At 45.1% G+C, this 17842-nt stretch overlaps 1 protein-coding gene across 5 annotated transcripts in view; it reads right to left on the bottom strand.

The window, feature by feature from the left end:
* The window catches only part of brsk2a (BR serine/threonine kinase 2a), a 433387-nt gene that overhangs the window by 11266 nt on the left and 404279 nt on the right, over positions 1–17842 (bottom strand). For all 5 annotated transcript variants that reach the window (XM_052465216.1, XM_052465218.1, XM_052465220.1 and 2 more), the window contains exons 14-18: positions 15327–15534; positions 14691–14739; positions 14118–14156; positions 4918–5041; positions 336–516 (exon numbers count right to left, since the gene is read on the bottom strand). In XM_052465216.1, coding sequence (XP_052321176.1) covers positions 336–516; positions 4918–5041; positions 14118–14156; positions 14691–14739; positions 15327–15534 — 601 coding nt within the window. The remainder of the gene's footprint in view (positions 1–335; positions 517–4917; positions 5042–14117; positions 14157–14690; positions 14740–15326; positions 15535–17842) is intronic.

Genomic DNA, 17842 nt, shown 5'->3' with positions numbered 1-17842 from the left:
AGAGTGGGGGAGGAGGGAAGAGTGTTAGGATAGATCATGGAGATGAAAAAGGGAGTGTGGCTGCGTGCGGTCTCCTGGAACCACGGACATCAGAGAAGCAGCGGGACCCAAAAAGGCCTATGATTTAGTACCAGGGAAAGTATTCTCTCCCTCCAATCTGGTCCCATGGAGCACACACACACTGTGAAAGACACAAACACATACACACACACACACTGTGAAAGACACAAACACATACACGCACACGCAAACACCGAGCAGCAGCTGTGTCCGCACGCGTGTGCGTGTTTGTGTGCATGTGCGTGTGCATATTGCATGAATGCGTGTACGTGTACCTGAGAGCAGGGTAAAGGTGACAGAGTAGATGCCGTTCTCCTTGGGGGCGGCGGTGCTCTCCGTGTAGGTGATGTCCACTTGGAACTTGACTGGCTTCTGGAAGACCGTGGGGCCGGCTGTGGACTTGTACTCTGCCCGGAAACTCGTCTGGCTGATCACACTGTGGCTGAGACTCGGGATCTGGAAGAGCGATACATCTTGTTTGTTGTTGTTGTTGTTTTGTTTTGTAGTTATGAAGAAGAGGAGGACATTCTGAATCGAGAGATAAACAAATATATAAAGGGGGAAATCAAGAAGAGAGAGAGGAAAGAGAGAGAGACTGAAGAAAAGGAGGGAGGGTGAGAGAGGGAGAAAAATGGGGGGAGAGAGAAAGAGGTGGAGCGGCTGATTGTGTGGCTCCTGAGGAAAGAAGCAGGGATAGAGGATCATAGAGAGGCGATAGAGAGCGAGGAGCATACAGAGAGCGGGAGAAAAGTGTCACAGAGAAAGACTCACTCGCTCAAGTGAGTAAACAGATAACACATTGAGAGTGACTTTCAGCTTTTTGCCACGTGCCTCTTATGTAAATAACAGGTTGAATAAAACGTCATTAAAATTACCCTGATGCAACCAAGCACAGATTCAACTTTAACCAGATTACAACGTCAGTACATCTGAGATTGAGAAAGACTTTAGGGCCCATAGGGCTCTTGTCAAAAGTAGTATACCATAGGGAATAGGATGCCATTTGGAACGCATATTTCAGGCTAATGCAGTGACAACCCTGCCAACACCCAAATTGTCATGTTTCACCAAACTGCTACCAAGAGTTTGATTAATCCTAGAGAGCTGAGGAGTATAGTTCCAACTATTCAAGTGTCCATCTACTCTCTGGGCCACCAAGAATACACTAGGGGACAAAATAGCTACCTCAGAGGAATAGAAGATTGGTTTGCCATTGACCTACAGTGGAGCAAGAGTTTCCATTTGCTATAAGACTTTGTTAAAGCTGTGAGTAAAATTTTATATGTGCTTCTCTGTTGGCTTGCACTGAAAACCGGCTTTCACTATTCATTCACTGGCTTTGGAGATAGAGAGAGAGAGAGAGAGAGAGAGAGAGAGAGAGAGAGAGAGAGAGACCTGTAGTCTCTCACACACACACACACGCGTGCGCACACACACACACACGCACACACAGCACTCAGGGCAAAGCATCTATATGCTAATGATCAGTGGTCCGTGTTGATTTTCCATTGACCTGGTTTGCGTCCCAAATGCCACCCTATTCCCTACATAGTGCACTACTTTTGACCAGGACCCACATCGCTCTGGTCAAAAGTAGTGCACTATGTAGGGAAATGGGTGCCAATTGGGATGTAGCCCCTGGAGTACAGAGTGCCATTCAAAAGGAAAATGGGAGGGATAGCAACACAATCAGCTTACTGAATGGCTAGATAAATCAGAAACATGTAAGCATACGCAAACACACTCACACATGTTCACATGCACACACACATAGGGCACGCACACATTCACAGATCTGTGCACTCATGCGCCTCTAAGCTAAACCAATCAACATTGGTTTTATAAATACCCTGCTGATAGCAGGTATTGGGGTTATACTGCAACATACCTGCAACATATGCATATACACTGAGTGTACAATACATTGAGTTGAATCCCTTTTTTGAACATCCTCAGTTTGTTGGGGTATGGACTCTACAAGGTGTCGAAAGCGTTCCACAGGGATGGTGGCCCATGTTGACTCATTTACATTACATTTACATTTAAGTCATTTAGCAGACGCTCTTATCCAGAGCGACTTACAAATTGGTGCATTCACCTTATGACATCCAGTGGAACAGCCACTTTACAATAGTGCATCTAAATCTTTAAAGGGGGTGAGAAGGATTACTTTATCCTATCCTAGGTATTCCTTAAAGAGGTGGGGTTTCAGGTGTCTCCGGAAGGTGGTGATTGACTCCGCTGTCCTGGCGTCGTGAGGGGGTTTGTTCCACCATTGGGGGACCAGAGCAGCGAACAGTTTTGACTGGGCTGAGCGGGAACTGTACTTCCTCAGTGGTAGGGAGGCGAGCAGGCCAGAGGTGGATGAACGCAGTGCCCTTGTTTGGGTGTAGGGCCTGATCAGAGCCTGGAGGTACTGAGGTGCCGTTCCCCTCACAGCTCCGTAGGCAAGCACCATGGTCTTGTAGCGGATGCAAGCTTCAACTGGAAGCCAGTGGAGAGAGCGGAGGAGCGGGGTGACGTGAGAGAACTTGGGAAGGTTGAACACCAGACGGGCTACGGCGTTCTGGATGAGTTGTAGGGGTTTAATGGCACAGGCAGGGAGCCCAGCCAACAGCGAGTTGCAGTAATCCAGACGGGAGATGACAAGTGCCTGGATTAGGACCTGCGCCACTTCCTGTGTGAGGCAGGGTCGTACTCTGCGGATGTTGTAGAGCATGAACCTACAGGAACGAGCCACCGCCTTGATGTTAGTTGAGAACGACAGGGTGTTGTCCAGGATCACGCCAAGGTTCTTAGCTCTGGGAGGAGGACACAATGGAGTTGTCAACCGTGATGGCGAGATCATGGAACGGGCAGTCCTTCCCCGGGAGGAAGAGCAGCTCCGTCTTGCCGAGGTTCAGCTTGAGGTGGTGATCCGTCATCCACACTGATATGTCTGCCAGACATGCAGAGATGCGATTCACCACCTGGTCATCAGAAGGGGGAAAGGAGAAGATTAATTGTGTGTCGTCTGCATAGCAATGATAGGAGAGACCATGTGAGGTTATGACAGAGCCAAGTGACTTGGTGTATAGCGAGAATAGGAGAGGGCCTAGAACAGAGCCCTGGGGGACACCAGTGGTGAGAGCGCGTGGTGAGGAGACAGATTCTCGCCACGCCACCTGGTAGGAGCGACCTGTCAGGTAGGACGCAATCAAGCGTGGGCCGCGCCGGAGATGCCCAACTCGGAGAGGGTGGAGAGGAGGATCTGATGGTTCACAGTATCGAAGGCAGCCGATAGGTCTAGAAGGATGAGAGCAGAGGAGAGAGAGTTAGCTTTAGCAGTGCGGAGCGCCTCCGTGATACAGAGAAGAGCAGTCTCAGTTGAATGACTAGTCTTGAAACCTGACTGATTTGGATCAAGAAGGTCATTCTGAGAGAGATAGCGGGAGAGCTGGCCAAGGACGGCATGTTCAAGAGTTTTGGAGAGAAAAGAAAGAAGGGATACTGGTCTGTAGTTGTTGACATCGGAGGGATCGAGTGTAGGTTTTTTCAGAAGGGGTGCAACTCTCGCTCTCTTGAAGACGGAAGGGACGTAGCCAGCGGTCAGGGATGAGTTGATGAGCGAGGTGAGGTAAGGGAGAAGGTCTCCGGAAATGGTCTGGAGAAGAGAGGAGGGATAGGGTCAAGCGGGCAGGTTGTTGGGCGGCCGGCCGTCACAAGACGCGAGATTTCATCTGGAGAGAGAGGGGAGAAAGAGGTCAGAGCACAGGGTAGGGCAGTGTGAGCAGAACCAGCGGTGTCGTTTGACTTAGCAAACGAGGATCGGATGTCGTCGACCTTCTTTTCAAAATGGTTGACGAAGTCATCTGCAGAGAGGGAGGGGGTGGAGGAGGATTCAGGAGGGAGGAGAAGGTGGCAAAGAGCTTCATAGGGTTAGAGGCAGATGCTTGGAATTTAGAGTGGTAGAAAGTGGCTTTAGCAGCAGAGACAGAGGAGGAAAATGTAGAGAGGAGGGAGTGAAAGGATGCCAGGTCCGCAGGGAGGCGAGTTTTCCTCCATTTCCGCTCGGCTGCCCGGAGCCCTGTTCTGTGAGCTCGCAATGAGTCGTCGAGCCACGGAGCGGGAGGGGAGGACCGAGCCGGCCTGGAGGATAGGGGACATAGAGAGTCAAAGGATGCAATGCTTCTTACAGTTGTGTCACGTTGGCAGGGTGTCCATTGAGTGGTGAACCATTATTGACACACACGGGAAACTGTTGTGTGTGAAAAACCCAGCAGAGTTGCAGTTCTTGACACACTCAAACCGGTGTGCCTGGTCCCTACCCCGTTCAGAGGCACTTAAATATTTAGTCCTGTACATTCACCCTCTGAATGGCACAATCCATGTCTCAGTTGTCTCAAGGTTTAAAACCCCTTTAGACCCGTTTCCTCACCCTTCATCTACACTGATTGAAGCGGATTTAACAAGTGACATCAATAAGGGACCATAGACTGACCAGGTGAATCCAAGTGAAAGCTATCTCATGGAAAGAGCATATCCATAATGATATAGGGAATACATTCTGTAGAAAGGAGGAGAAGTTAAGAGGAGAGGAGGAGAGAATGATAGGAGAGGGAGAGCAGAGTGGAGGGGAGTGAGAGTGAGGAAAAGAAGAGATGTAAGGGAGGCCGGAGAGAAGGAAGGAGGCGGGAAAGCAAAGTAGGAGTGAGAAAATGTGGTGAATGAATGACTGAATGAGAAGTGGCAGAAAATAAGATCAGTACAGGAGAAGGAGAGAGACATGGAGAGGTAGAGGAGAGAGGGAGGAGTAACTAGAGAGGGAGGAGAGCAAAAAGACAGAGTGAGAGAAAGGGGTAGAGAGGTTTTACCTACCGAAAGAAAGGCATGGACGATGTCAGCCTTGATGGAGCTCAGAGGCTTGTCTTTGATCAAGATGAAGATCTGCTCCTCTTTATCCAGGTTGATGAAGTTACCAAACCAGGATTTTTTGGCAAGTCTGCAAGGAGGGGAGAAAACGGCAGATTGACACAGTTGATCAAAGTACATGTTTCTTTGAAACAAATCACTACGGGCTGAAGATTCATAACCTCACATTTGTACTGTTTGCATGTTTAACATACATTTAACCCTTTACACTTGGGCCTCTATATCGGTTGAAAATGGCAGATTTTGGCACTGATAAGAAACTGAATTGGAACGCTGGGCTGTACAGTAACATGCTGTACATGACGTCAGAGCTCAAGCTCTGCGCTTTCACAACGCTGTATGAGCTTTGACTGACGGCCGTTCTGAACTTGAGCACCTCAGAACACGCACCCATCCCTCCCACTAATTGGGCAACTTTTGTTTTGTTGTCTGAGTGAAATGCTGTAAATGAAGAGGAATTGGTGTATTTTGAAAGATGAGACCGTTAAGCGAGAATAACAATAAACACTGCTTTGATGTCACACAAGCAAGCCAAATAATCAAGAGTTCAAAATGTGCACTTCAAAATGTCCATATCATAAAACTCATGTCAATGTTTATGATCACTATGTTTCATGTACAGTTACAAGATTACACAGTGTCATACCCTGGGATGTTCTGAACAGAATGAGCCCATGTTTGTCTATTGTTAATTAAGAGAATTTGCCGCAGAACACGCACCTAAATGCACTCATGAGTCCATTCTGTAAAATGCAATTAATGGCCAGGCGTGTATTTGCTTCAGTTGATTAAAACAGCCGGCGCTAGGCAAAGTGACATGTCTCGTAAACTTTAGAACTGCCACGAGGATGATAAAGGCCTAGTAACAGGCGCTGCCTAGCAACCTCCATTATGAAGTATCAAATCTCATGATTGAGCATTGCTTACTCCACACTTAGCTATGAGAGAGAGACAGAGAGAGCCCCACCAAAGAGCCCCAGGCCCCCTCAACGCCCCAGCACACTCCACATGCCCCGCACACCACCAGAGCATCACCACTTCCATCGGATTAGCCAGACTAGACCGGGTCCAGCCTGTTACCCTGTACCAGACAACCTGTACCAGACCACCTGTTGGCCCTTCCAAAAGGGCCAACAGCAGGACCAGCGCAGCTAAGCGGAGGCCATCAGAGTACAGGAGAACACCGTAGAATTGAGTGAGATTAAACAGCTCCTCCAATACATCTGCACTAAACTGCACTAAACTGCACTAAACTGCACCACACACACACACACACACACACACACACACACACACACACACACACACACACACACACACACACACACACACACACACACACACACACACACACACACACACACACACACACACACACACACACACACACACACACACCTATTGTACTAAAAGTTTACTTGTTCAATAAATAGGAATATAGACACTATCGTTCAAAAGTTTGGGGCCACTTAGAAATGTCCTTGTTTTTTTTTAAAGAAAAACACTTTTTTTGTCCATTAAAATAACATCAAATTGATCAGAAATAGTATAGACATTGTTAATGTTGTAAATGACTATTGTAGCTGTCAACGCCCGATTTTTATGGAATATCTACATACGTACAGAGGCCCATTATTAGCAACCATCACTCCTGTGTTCCAATGACACGTTGTGTTAGCTAAGTTTATCATTTTAAAAGGCCAATTGATCATTAGAAAACCCTTTTGCAATTATGTTAGCACAGCTGAAAACTGTTGTTCTGATTAAAGAAGAAATACAACTGGCCTTCTTTAGACTAGTTGAGTATCTGGAGCATCAGCATTTGTGGGTTCGATTACAGGCTCAAAATGGCCAGAAACAAAGAACTTTCTTCTGAAACTCGTCAGTCTATTCTTGTCTTGTTCTGAGAAATGAAGGATATTCCATTTGAGAAATTGTCAAGAAACAGAAGATCTCATACAACTCCCTTCATTGATCAGATCAAACAGGCCCTAACCAGAATAGAAAGAGGAGTGGGAGGCCCCGGTGCACAACTGAGCAAGAGGACAAGTACATTAGTGTCTAGTTTGAGAAACAGACACCTCACAAGTCCTCAACTGGCATCTTAATTAAATAGTACCCGCAAAACATCCGTCTCAACGTAAACAGCGAAGAGGCGACTCCGGGATGCTCCCCTTCAACATTAACAATGTCTACACTGTATTTCTGATCAATTTGATGTTATTTTAATGGTCAACAAAAAATGATTTTCTATCAAAAACAAGGACATTTTCTAAGTGACCCCACTTTTGAAATCTAATGTATATATAAACGAATTGGCAAGGGCACTAGAAGAGTCTACAGCACACGGCCTAACCCTACTAGAATCTGAGGTCAAATGTCTACTGTTTGCTGATGACCTGGTGCTTCTGTCACCAACCGAGGAGAGCCTACAAACAGCACCAACATCTTCTGCACAGACACTGTCAGACCTGGGCCCTGACAGTAAATCTCAGTAAGACAAAAATAATAGTGCTCCAAAAAAAGTATATTTCCCAGGACCACAAATACAAATTCCATCTATCTAGACACCATTGCCCTAGAGCACACAAAAAAACAATACATACCTTCGGCCTAAACATCAGCGCCACAGGTAACTTCCACAAAGCTGTGAACGAGCTGAGAGAAGGCTATCAAAAGGAACATAACATTTCTGCATTCACAATTCTGCAAAATATCCTCTGTATACAATGAAAAACACAAAATAATGCATGCAGAGTAGTTAGGTTGAAACCCGCTAATTATCAAAATCCAGAAAAGAGCTGTTAAATTCTACAACCACCTAAAAGGAAGCGATTCCCAAACCTTCCATAACAAAGCCATCACCAACAGAGAGATTAACCTGGAGAAGAGTCCACTAAGCAAGTTGGTCCTGGGGCTCTGTTCACAAACACAAACAGACCCCAAAGAGCCCCAGGACAGCAACACAATTAGACCCAACCAAATCATGAGAAAACAAAAAGACAATTACTTGACACATTGGAAAGAATGAACAAAAAACAGAGCAAACTAGAATGTTATTTGGCCCTAAACAGAGAGTACACAGTGGCAGAATACCTGACCACTGTGACTGACCCTAACTTAAGGAAAGTTTTGACTATGTACAGACTCAGTGAGCATAGCCGTGCTATTGAGAAAGGCCACCATAGGAAGGCCTGGCTCTCAAGACAAGATTGGCTGTGCACACTGCCCACTAAATGAGGTGGAAACTGAGGTGCACTTCCTAATTTCCTGCCAGATGTTTTACCAAATTAGAGACACATATGTCCCTCAGATGACACAGATCCACAAAGAATTCAAAAACAAACCCAATTTTGATAAACTCCCATATCTACTGGGTGAAATACCACAGTGTGCCATAAGAGCAGCAATATTTGTGACCTGTTGCCACAAGAAAAGGGCAACCAGTGAAGAACAAACACCATTGTAAATACAACCCATATTTAAGTTGATTTATTTTCCCTTTTGTACATCGTTTTTTGGCTGTGAGAAGTATTAAAATCAAATTAAATTAGCCTTTAAGTCCTTTATTATGCAAATGTATAAAGTGTGTGTGGACGACGGAGAGATATTAGGGCTTTCAGGAGGAATGGAAAATTGCATGTCAATTCATAAATGCGTAAATCGAAAACCTCGTCCCAACTATTTTGCAATCTATATGGCACAGCTGTCATTTTTTTGCTCTTAAATGAAACTGGTATATATTTTTATTTATCACAATTTTCTTTAACTAATTTTGGTCTTTAATGCAGGGCTGACAGACAAGCTCCTTTACTCCCCCCGTTTTTAGAGGGCGAGAAACAAAAATCCCACTGTGCCTATTTTTCAAAAATTGTCAGTCCACAAGTCACGTGTTTTTCCCTCATTGTATTTACCCAAGTTCTCTCTTAACTCCAGGACCCCCAACAGTTTTTTTGGTTGTTGCATGATGCAAGGACTCTCGTGCCAGAGAAGAGAAACTCTCAGAATGCCACCATCTACCACTGACAGTCGCGGCATAATCTCGTACCCTTTAAAGGAAGAACCACTGTGTGAAGACATAATGACATTTTAAACATCTTTATTTTTTATTTGTTTTTGTTTTCTGTTCATTTTTGTTGTTATTTTCACTTTTATTTATTATCTATTTCACCTGCTTCGGTAATGCATATGTTTCCCATGCCAATAAAGCCCTTAAATTGAATTGAAATTGAATTGAGAGAACATGGCCTACAACAGAGCCTGGACCTGCTAGGACAGTACAGTCAAACCTGGGCCCCTGGCAGTAAAACCCCAAAAAGACACAAGTAACGATTTCCAGAGATCTCAGGGAATTAGAGCTAAGTCCTCAATCGGTACAAAATATACAGAGTACTGCATACACTAACTACAATTACTTCTGTTTTAAAATAATCTCAACTGGACACCTAAATCAGGCAATGAATGAACTGGGAGGGAATGCACACAGGGCATTCTATGCCATTAAAAAGCTCATTCTTATCGAAATACCAATAAAAATGTGTCGAAAACGATTCGAATGTGTCATTGCACCAATTTTACTTTATGGCAGCGAGGTGTGGGGTCCACTTGCAAAACAAGATTTTACTCAAGGGGACAAACACCCCTTTCAAACCCTGCATGCAGGGTTCTGTAAGATTATCCTACATGTCCAGAAGTAAATGACAAACAATGCATGCAGGGCAGAATTCAATTCTGAAAACATCTAAAATACAGTGAGCCATTCTCAAATCATTACCAAGCCATGCAATGCCAAGACCTGAGCAAAGAAAAGAGTCCCCTCATCCAGCTGGTCCTGGGGCTGAGTTCACATACCTGTTCTACTAACACACTGAAGCCTCGGGACCAGAACATCCAATCAATCAGAATAAACTAAATTGCAACACAAGAAACACAAGCACAAAGCAAAATGCAGCAGAATCTGGCCCTAAATTGACAGTACATCATGGCAAACTATTTGACCATGGTTACTGATCAAAACCTTAGAAAAACCTTGACAAAGTGCACGCTCAGTGAGCACAGCCAATCCATTGAGAAGGGCAGTCTCCCTGTAGAGGTAAGGCTGTGCAACCACTTAAAACACAGCAGAACCGGAGACAGAGCCGCATTTCCTGTCAACATGTAAAGAATATAAAACAATTAGACAGTGTCATTTCCCTACATTTTAAACCGTTATTGAAGGTTTCAAAGACCTCTCTGATGAGAATAAGCTACCCGTCCTGTTGGGGGTAAAACGCAGAGAGCTGTGGGTTGGCAGCGCACTACATTGCTGCCTGCAATAAGACGAGGCACAGTGTCTGACAGACCAACCAACCTGCACATGTCCTCTATGCCAAATTGAATTGAGAGAGAGAGTGACTAAAGGACATCGCCCTTAACCGCAGCCCCAACACCTCAACGGACACCCCGCCCAGACCAGCGAGACACTCTACCAGACCTGCGGGACCACCCCACCGGACCTACACTAGAGGATCCACGCCGGGAGGACCTACATCCAGACCACAGCACCACCAGCCACATCCACACCCCCACCCCAACCAATCAATACCCCTGCAAACCAACCATTCCCACACCCCATATTGCCCCCCTCAAATAAGACCTATGCCCCTTCTGCTAACCCCATGCCCCCACTCCCACAAGGAGGGCCTCAACATGAAAGTCACTCATACGCCCGGCCGTGAGCAGGCAAACAGGCCCAACCCCGACTCTAACACTAGCTCAAGCCAATGGCATGTACCAGATGCTCAGCAGGGTATGTATATAGTCAATTGTAGGCTTTGAGGGGACTCCTAAGGTAGGTACACCTATAGCTAATCTCTTGGCAGTAGTACGAGAGACTACTTTATCACTGACCTCAACCCAGTCTCTCAGAGCGTTCACAGTTAGCCCACTGACACCCCTATAAGATCACAGAAAAGTCTACTTGAACAGAGCAATACTCAATCATGAGGCATCAAAGCCAAAGGAACTGAATAATATTAAGAAATGATAAAGATGGAAGGAAAGTAGTGTGGTAACTTATCAAAAAACAATGCGCCAACAACAAATTCAATCCCTTTTAGACAATTACCGAGACAAAACATTTCACTTTAAAAGTGAAGGTGTAAACTTGGCCGTAGAAACCCTAAACAGTATATTTGACCTCTCAGCTTTCCTATCGAATCAAAAAATGTCAAGCAGAAAAACAAAGTAAATGAACAACAATGATAAATTATTTGATGAGGATTGCAAAAACCTAAGAAAGAAATTGAGAAACCTATCCAACCAAAAACATAGAGACCCAGAAAACCTGAGATTACACCTTCACTAATGTGAATCTCTAAAACAATACAGATATCCACTTTGGAAAAAGAAGGAACAGCCCGTCAGAAATCAGCTCTATGTAATTGAAGAATCCATAGAATCTAACAGATTCTAGGAAAATTGGAACACACTAAAACAAACAACAACACGAAGAGTTATCAATCCAAATTGGAGATATATGGATAAACCACTTCTCAAATATTTTTGTCTCTATAACAAAAGAACAAACAGCAAAAACATATACATGATCAAATACAAATCTAAGAATCAACTATTAAAGACTACCAAATAATGCATGCAGACCAGAATTAGGCTGGTACCCACTAATGATCCAAATCCATAAAATAGCAATTAAATTCTACAAACACCTGAAAGGGAGTGATTCTCAAACCTTCCAAAACAAAGACATCACCTACAGAGAGATAAACCTGAAGAAGAGTCCCCTAAGCAAGCTGGTCCTGGGACAGAGCAAGTTGTTCCAAAACAGAGCAAACTGGAATGCTATCTGGCCCTAACGATCCTCAACAATACACACAAATCTGAAAGTAAAAGAATGGAATTAAGAAATACATAAATATTAGGACGAGCAATGTCAGAGTGGCATTGACCAAAATACAGTAGAATACAGTATATACTATACATATGAAATGAGTAAAAGAGTATGTAAGCATTGTTAAAGTGACTAGTGTTCCATTATTAAAGTCATCAGTGATTCCATGTCAATGTACTGTACATAGGGCAGCAGCCTCCAAGGAGCAGTGTTGAGTAACCGGTGGTAGCCGGCTAGTGATGACTATTTAACAGTCTGATGGTCTTGAGATAGAAGCTGTTTTTCAGTCTCTCGGTCCAAGCTTTAATGCACCTGTACTGGCCTCACCTTCTGCATGATAGTGGGGTGAACAGGCCGTGGCAGGGTAGGTGTCCTGGAGGCAGTGTTGCCATCAGTTGCTAAATGACGTTGTGATATCATAGCATAATAACTAACATATTGGCCATGTTCTGTTATAATCTCCACCCGGCACAGCCAGAAGAGGACTGGCCACCCCACATAGCCTGGTTCCTCTCTAGGTTTCTTCCTAGGTTTTGGCCTTTCTAGGGAGTTTTTCCTAGCCACCGTACTTCTACACCTGCATTGCTTGCTGTTTGGGGTTTTAGGCTGGGTTTCTGTACAGCACTTTGAGATATCAGCTGATGTACGAAGGGCTATATAAATAAATGTACACTTTGACTATGTACAGATTCAGTGAGCATAGCCTTGCTATTGAGAGAGGCCGCTGTAGGCAGTCCTGGCTCTTAAGAGAGACAGGCAATGTGCATAATACCCAGAAACTGAGGTGGAAACCTCCTGCCAAATGTATGACCATATTAGAAACTCCCATATCTGTTGGATGAAATAGTGTGCCATCATAGCAGCATGTTTTGTTCCAATAAAGCCCCCCCCCCCACACACACACACACACACACACACACACACACACACACACACACACACACACACACACACACACACACACACACACACACACACACACACACACACAGAGACAGAGACATTGTTACCACACTGTATATATATATATATATATAATACGACATTTGTAATGTCTTTATTGTTTTGAAACTTCTGTATGTGTAATGTTTACTGTTAATTTTTATTGTTTATTTCACTTTTGTATATTATCTACCTCACCTGCTTTGGCAATGTTAACACATGTTTCCCATGCCAATAAAGCCCCTTAGAGGGAGAGAGGGAGAGAGGGAGAGACCCCAAAGTGAAATGGGTACTGAGTGAGGGACAGGGAGAAATAGGCTATAGAGTCCGGTCATCACAGACAAACCTGGCTGCCCAGAGAGGACAGGCTATGCTCACTCTGCTCCAGGAGAGAGGTAGAGACAGAGCTGCACCAAAATTATAATTCAAAAGTCCAAATGTGCAGTTTTGGCAGCCACAACCTGAGGGACAGCCAGTGAAACGTGCAAAGTAATGTCGATAATATTTCCCATCCTGTTTTGTTTTGTCTTTCATACCACGTCATGTGTCTTCTCAGTCATGTTTACACTGGTCTACTACCATTGCTATAATGTATTGTTGTTCTCATTAATATTGTTGTTGTAGTTGTTGTTAATGGTAATCCCATGTCCACTACTACTATTATTATTGCTGTTGGTCCCACCATTTATTTATATATAAATATATATTTTATATATAAATATGTATTTTTATTTTTCGATATATCTATACTTCGACAATGTAAGTAATAATGAACATGCCATGACAATAAAGTCAATTGAATTGAATTGAATTGAGAAATAGGTACTGAGTGAGGGACAGAGAGAAATAGGTACTGAGTGAGGGACAGAGAGAGAGAGAGAGAGAGAGACCTAGAGAAATAGGTACTGAGTGAGGGACAGAGAGAGAGTGAGACAGAGCGAGAGACCGGGAGAAATAGGTACTAAGTGAGGGACAGAGAGAGAAAGAGAGCAAGAGACAGAGAGAGAGACCTAGAGAAATAGGTACTGAGTGAGGGACAGAGAGAGAAAGAGAGCGAGAGACAGAGAGAGAGACCTAGAGAAATAGGTACTGAGTGAGGGACAGAGAGAGAAAGAGAGCACGAGACAGAGAGAGAGACCTAGAGAAATAGGTACTGAGTGAGGGACAGAGAGAGAAAGAGAGCGAGAGACAGAGAGAGAGACCTAGAGAAATAGGTACTGAGTGAGGGACAGAGAGCGAGACAGAGAGAGAGACCGGGAGAAATAGGTACTGAGTGAGTGAGGGAGTTGAAGTGGGGATGAGTCTGAATACTTACTCTGGGGATGAGTCTGGTGAGATGCTGCCTTTGTATTTCCTAGGGTAGGATATACAACAGCATTTTTATATTTGATTTACTCTTACATTGCTCCTAAGGGCTCTATTATCACTCCTAAGGTATTTTCCATACATATACACGTAACTTTTCATTTTATTTTCATTGTTGGACAGAAAAGACACCAGGATATCAGCTCCAAGTGAGAATTTTGGAAACCTGTTCCCAAGTATTCCAACGCATAATAGAGAAACACGTGATTGTATATAAATGTAAGCAAGGTTTAAATGATTGCGTTTTAATCAAATATGACATGTTTTTGGGCTTATTGCGGTCAATTTGCAGTTTAACAAATGATTTGTAATTATGTGCCGGCCACCCGACCATCTATTGATACTCTACTTTGTTGGTGTGTGTGTTGTGTGTACTGTATTGTGTGGAATTGGAGAAGACATGTAAAGGTACTTACTCTGGGGTGATGCTGTGTTTGTGTGCGTGTGTGTGTTATGTTAGTCAGTGTGTCGTATGTAAGGACTGAGTTGTTTTGACATGGAGAGGATAGGTAAAGGTACTTACTCTGGGGAAGACTCTGGTGTGAGGCTGGACATCTCCTCTTGTGTGGGAACTGGGTAGAGAGAAGCAAGGTCACAGGTTATAGAAAGCGCAAAGGTTAGAGAGGGGATCAAAAGCTTGTTGCATTTTTTTTTTGGACCTTTATTAACTAGGCAAGACAGTTAAGAACAAATTCTTATTTACAATGACGGCCTACCCCGGCCAAACCCTAACCCAGACAATGCTGGGCCAAATGTGCGCCGTCCTATGGGACTCCCAATCATAGTCGATTGTGACACAGCCTCGACTCCAACAAGGGTCTGTAGTGACGCCTCTAACATGGAGATGCAGTGCCTTAGACCGCTGCTCCACTCGAGAGCCGAAATGCATGCAGCCTGCTCTCATAAAGCAATGAGAGATGGGTATCCCAAAGCCTTCATAGCTAAAGTAGTACTTTATTTCTCTTGCAGATCTATACTCAGAACAACAAAGTCCCTAATGCAACGAATGTTGTTCATCCACTCGCAAAAGATTGACTGTCAAACATTGATTTTAGAATTGTTTTCTCACAGCTGTGCAGCTGAGTTCTGAACAAAAAAGGAATGACTATTTTCACTTTGAAGGCTTTAGGAAACCCATTTCTTTTCCCTCTCTCAGTACCTTGTAGTTTCCTGCGGTGAAAGCGCGGCGAGCCCAGGAAGCTGTTCTTGATGGAGTTGAGGCGTGTCCTCCAGGGCATACCGCCGATAGATGGGCTGGGGGGCGGCGTGGGGTTGGGCGTGCCCGCCGGGCTCTCCTTGGGTGTGTGCACAGGGGTGCCCTTGGGGGTGGGGAGGGGGCTGCCCCGGGGGGATGGGTGAGGGGTAACCTGTATGAGGGGGATAGATTTGGGACCGTAGTCAGTGCCCGAGTGAGAGGGAGAGGGTGTGGGCGAGGGGGTGGGTGAGGGCGCCACTGGGTGGAAGGGGTGCCATCGAATGGGCGAGAGGGGCACTGCGTCGGGGGCATGGGTGACAGAGAGCTGGGGGATTGTGGGGGAGGGCGTTGTGAGAGCAGGGCGCCGCTGCCCCATGGGGCTGCTCGGGGGTGCTCTGAGAGATGTGACAGAGGTGGCGGAGGAGGAGGGGGATGGGGGCTGGCAGAGGGTAGAGGTCTCCGACTTGGGGGGCACAATCGCTGGGCTGAGGGAGGGGGTCTCCGACTTGGGGGGCACAATCGCTGGGCTGAGGGAGGGGGTCTCCGGAAGGGGGTTGGAGTGGGTGGACGCAAGGGGCTTGGGCAGCAGTTTGGGCTTGGCCGGGAGGGTTTGGTTTCTGGGGTCGGGTGGTAGCAGCTGCCCGCTGTCCGGGGCCAGGGAGTTGGGGGTGGGGGCGCGATGGGCAACTGTCCAGTTGGTGTGGGGGGCAAGGGGCTCGGGGGAGGGGCAGGGGCTGGAGTTGGGCGACTGGGAGAAGTCTGGAGACGGGGGGGGTACACAGAACTTTCTGAGAGGCTACATTTTGGGTAGAAAGAAGGGAGCATACACATAATATGAACAGTACCAAAAGCAGGGGGTGCACAAGGACACACAGATACACACAACACACACAGACGAATACACACACGAATGCCCACACATGCAGATGCAACACAGAGCAAACAGCCACAAAACCAGCAGCGAGAGAGACAGCCAGGCACAGATAGGCAGGTGAGGTGTGATACAGTAATGATGGATGGATGGAAGGAGGGGTATATAAAGAAAAAGACAAAAGAAGAACAAACATGGAGTCGGTTAGCTCATTCAGCAAATCGGCCAAGTAGAAAGGCAACAAGACCATGGGACAGTGTAAACAAAACAAAAAAACAACAACATCGCAAGCATTCAAAACAGACAGATGTTAAAAAAAAGTGCAATGTGATATAAGGTGATGTGCTGTCAGTGACCAAAGCAAGCAAACACACAGAAGAAAGGTGAAAGACAAGGCAGGCTCGCTGTCTGAGCAAGGCTTTTGCTGAGACATGAAAACCATGGACACTTGGCCTGGTAAACCTTTTCATTCTTTAAAGGGGCAATCCATTTTTGGACTTATAAATGAATATAATGATATGATATGTAACCATTGATTATTGATTCTTGAAGAACATCAGTTATTAGTGCCTCGTGAGCTTAGCTCAACTGTTGTAACCCATCAGAACCCAAAATATAAGGGCCTAATTCAATCAGATCCGTTTTAGCCTATATCCACATAGCTGATGTTTTGACAGTGTCCGAGTTGGAATTTACTTCCACAAGCAGCTCATGGCATTATACCTAAAGTTGACATTGACATTGGCAGCACGGAGCCGCATTAAGATAAATCCAACGCAGCCTTGTTTTCAAGCGAACACTGAAATGTAAGATGTAATCTACACCTCTATTAGGCTGATAGAAATCCTCAATATTTCGTTGAATTGATAGTCAATTTGAGCGTCAAATTCTATTGGTCCTAAGTCTTCTATTGATCTTAAGCCGGGTTCTATATAGCCTACACTATCTTGTTCTGATCTTCTAACATGAGTGGGATGGGTGTGGATTCGTGACAATGATCAAGAGCAGCTGCACAACAAATTGACTGCACCAACGCAGTTACACCTCCGACACCGCCAAAACAGCTATGCAGGTGTGTCAGAAGGTGAGTGTAGCTGGTGCATGAAGTCAGGCGCACGAGAGCAAAATGAGTGAACAACGTGCTATACTCAAACAATAAAGGCACATGGTAAACAAATACACTTGACCAAAAACCAACGGTAAATATAACGCACGGGTGAACACAGCACCCGTCGAAAAACCAGCCATAATGAATCGAACTGAACATAGAAATAATCACGCACAACAAAACATGGGGGAAACAGAGGGTTAAATGAACATGAACATGCAATTGGATAATGAAAACCAGGTGTGTAGAAAATAAAGACAAAACCAATGGAAAATGAAAGATGGATCAGCGATGGCTAGAAAACCGGTGACGTTCACCGCCGAACGCCGCCCGTACAAGGAGAGGGACCGACCTCGGCGGAAGTCGTGGCAAGGTGTATCACCGGTTAATGCTTGATTTGATTGAATCTAGGCCTGAGCTTGTTTAACTCCAATGTTTGTAAACAAAGTAAATGTAAACAAATACTATAAAGCTTTAAAATATGGCTCGAACTATTCTTTT

The sequence above is a fragment of the Oncorhynchus keta genome, chromosome 17, assembly GCF_023373465.1.
Source record: "Oncorhynchus keta strain PuntledgeMale-10-30-2019 chromosome 17, Oket_V2, whole genome shotgun sequence".
NCBI lineage: Eukaryota > Metazoa > Chordata > Actinopteri > Salmoniformes > Salmonidae > Oncorhynchus > Oncorhynchus keta.
Note: the sequence above shows the minus strand (reverse complement) of the source record. Positions and strands in the feature narration are given on the sequence as shown.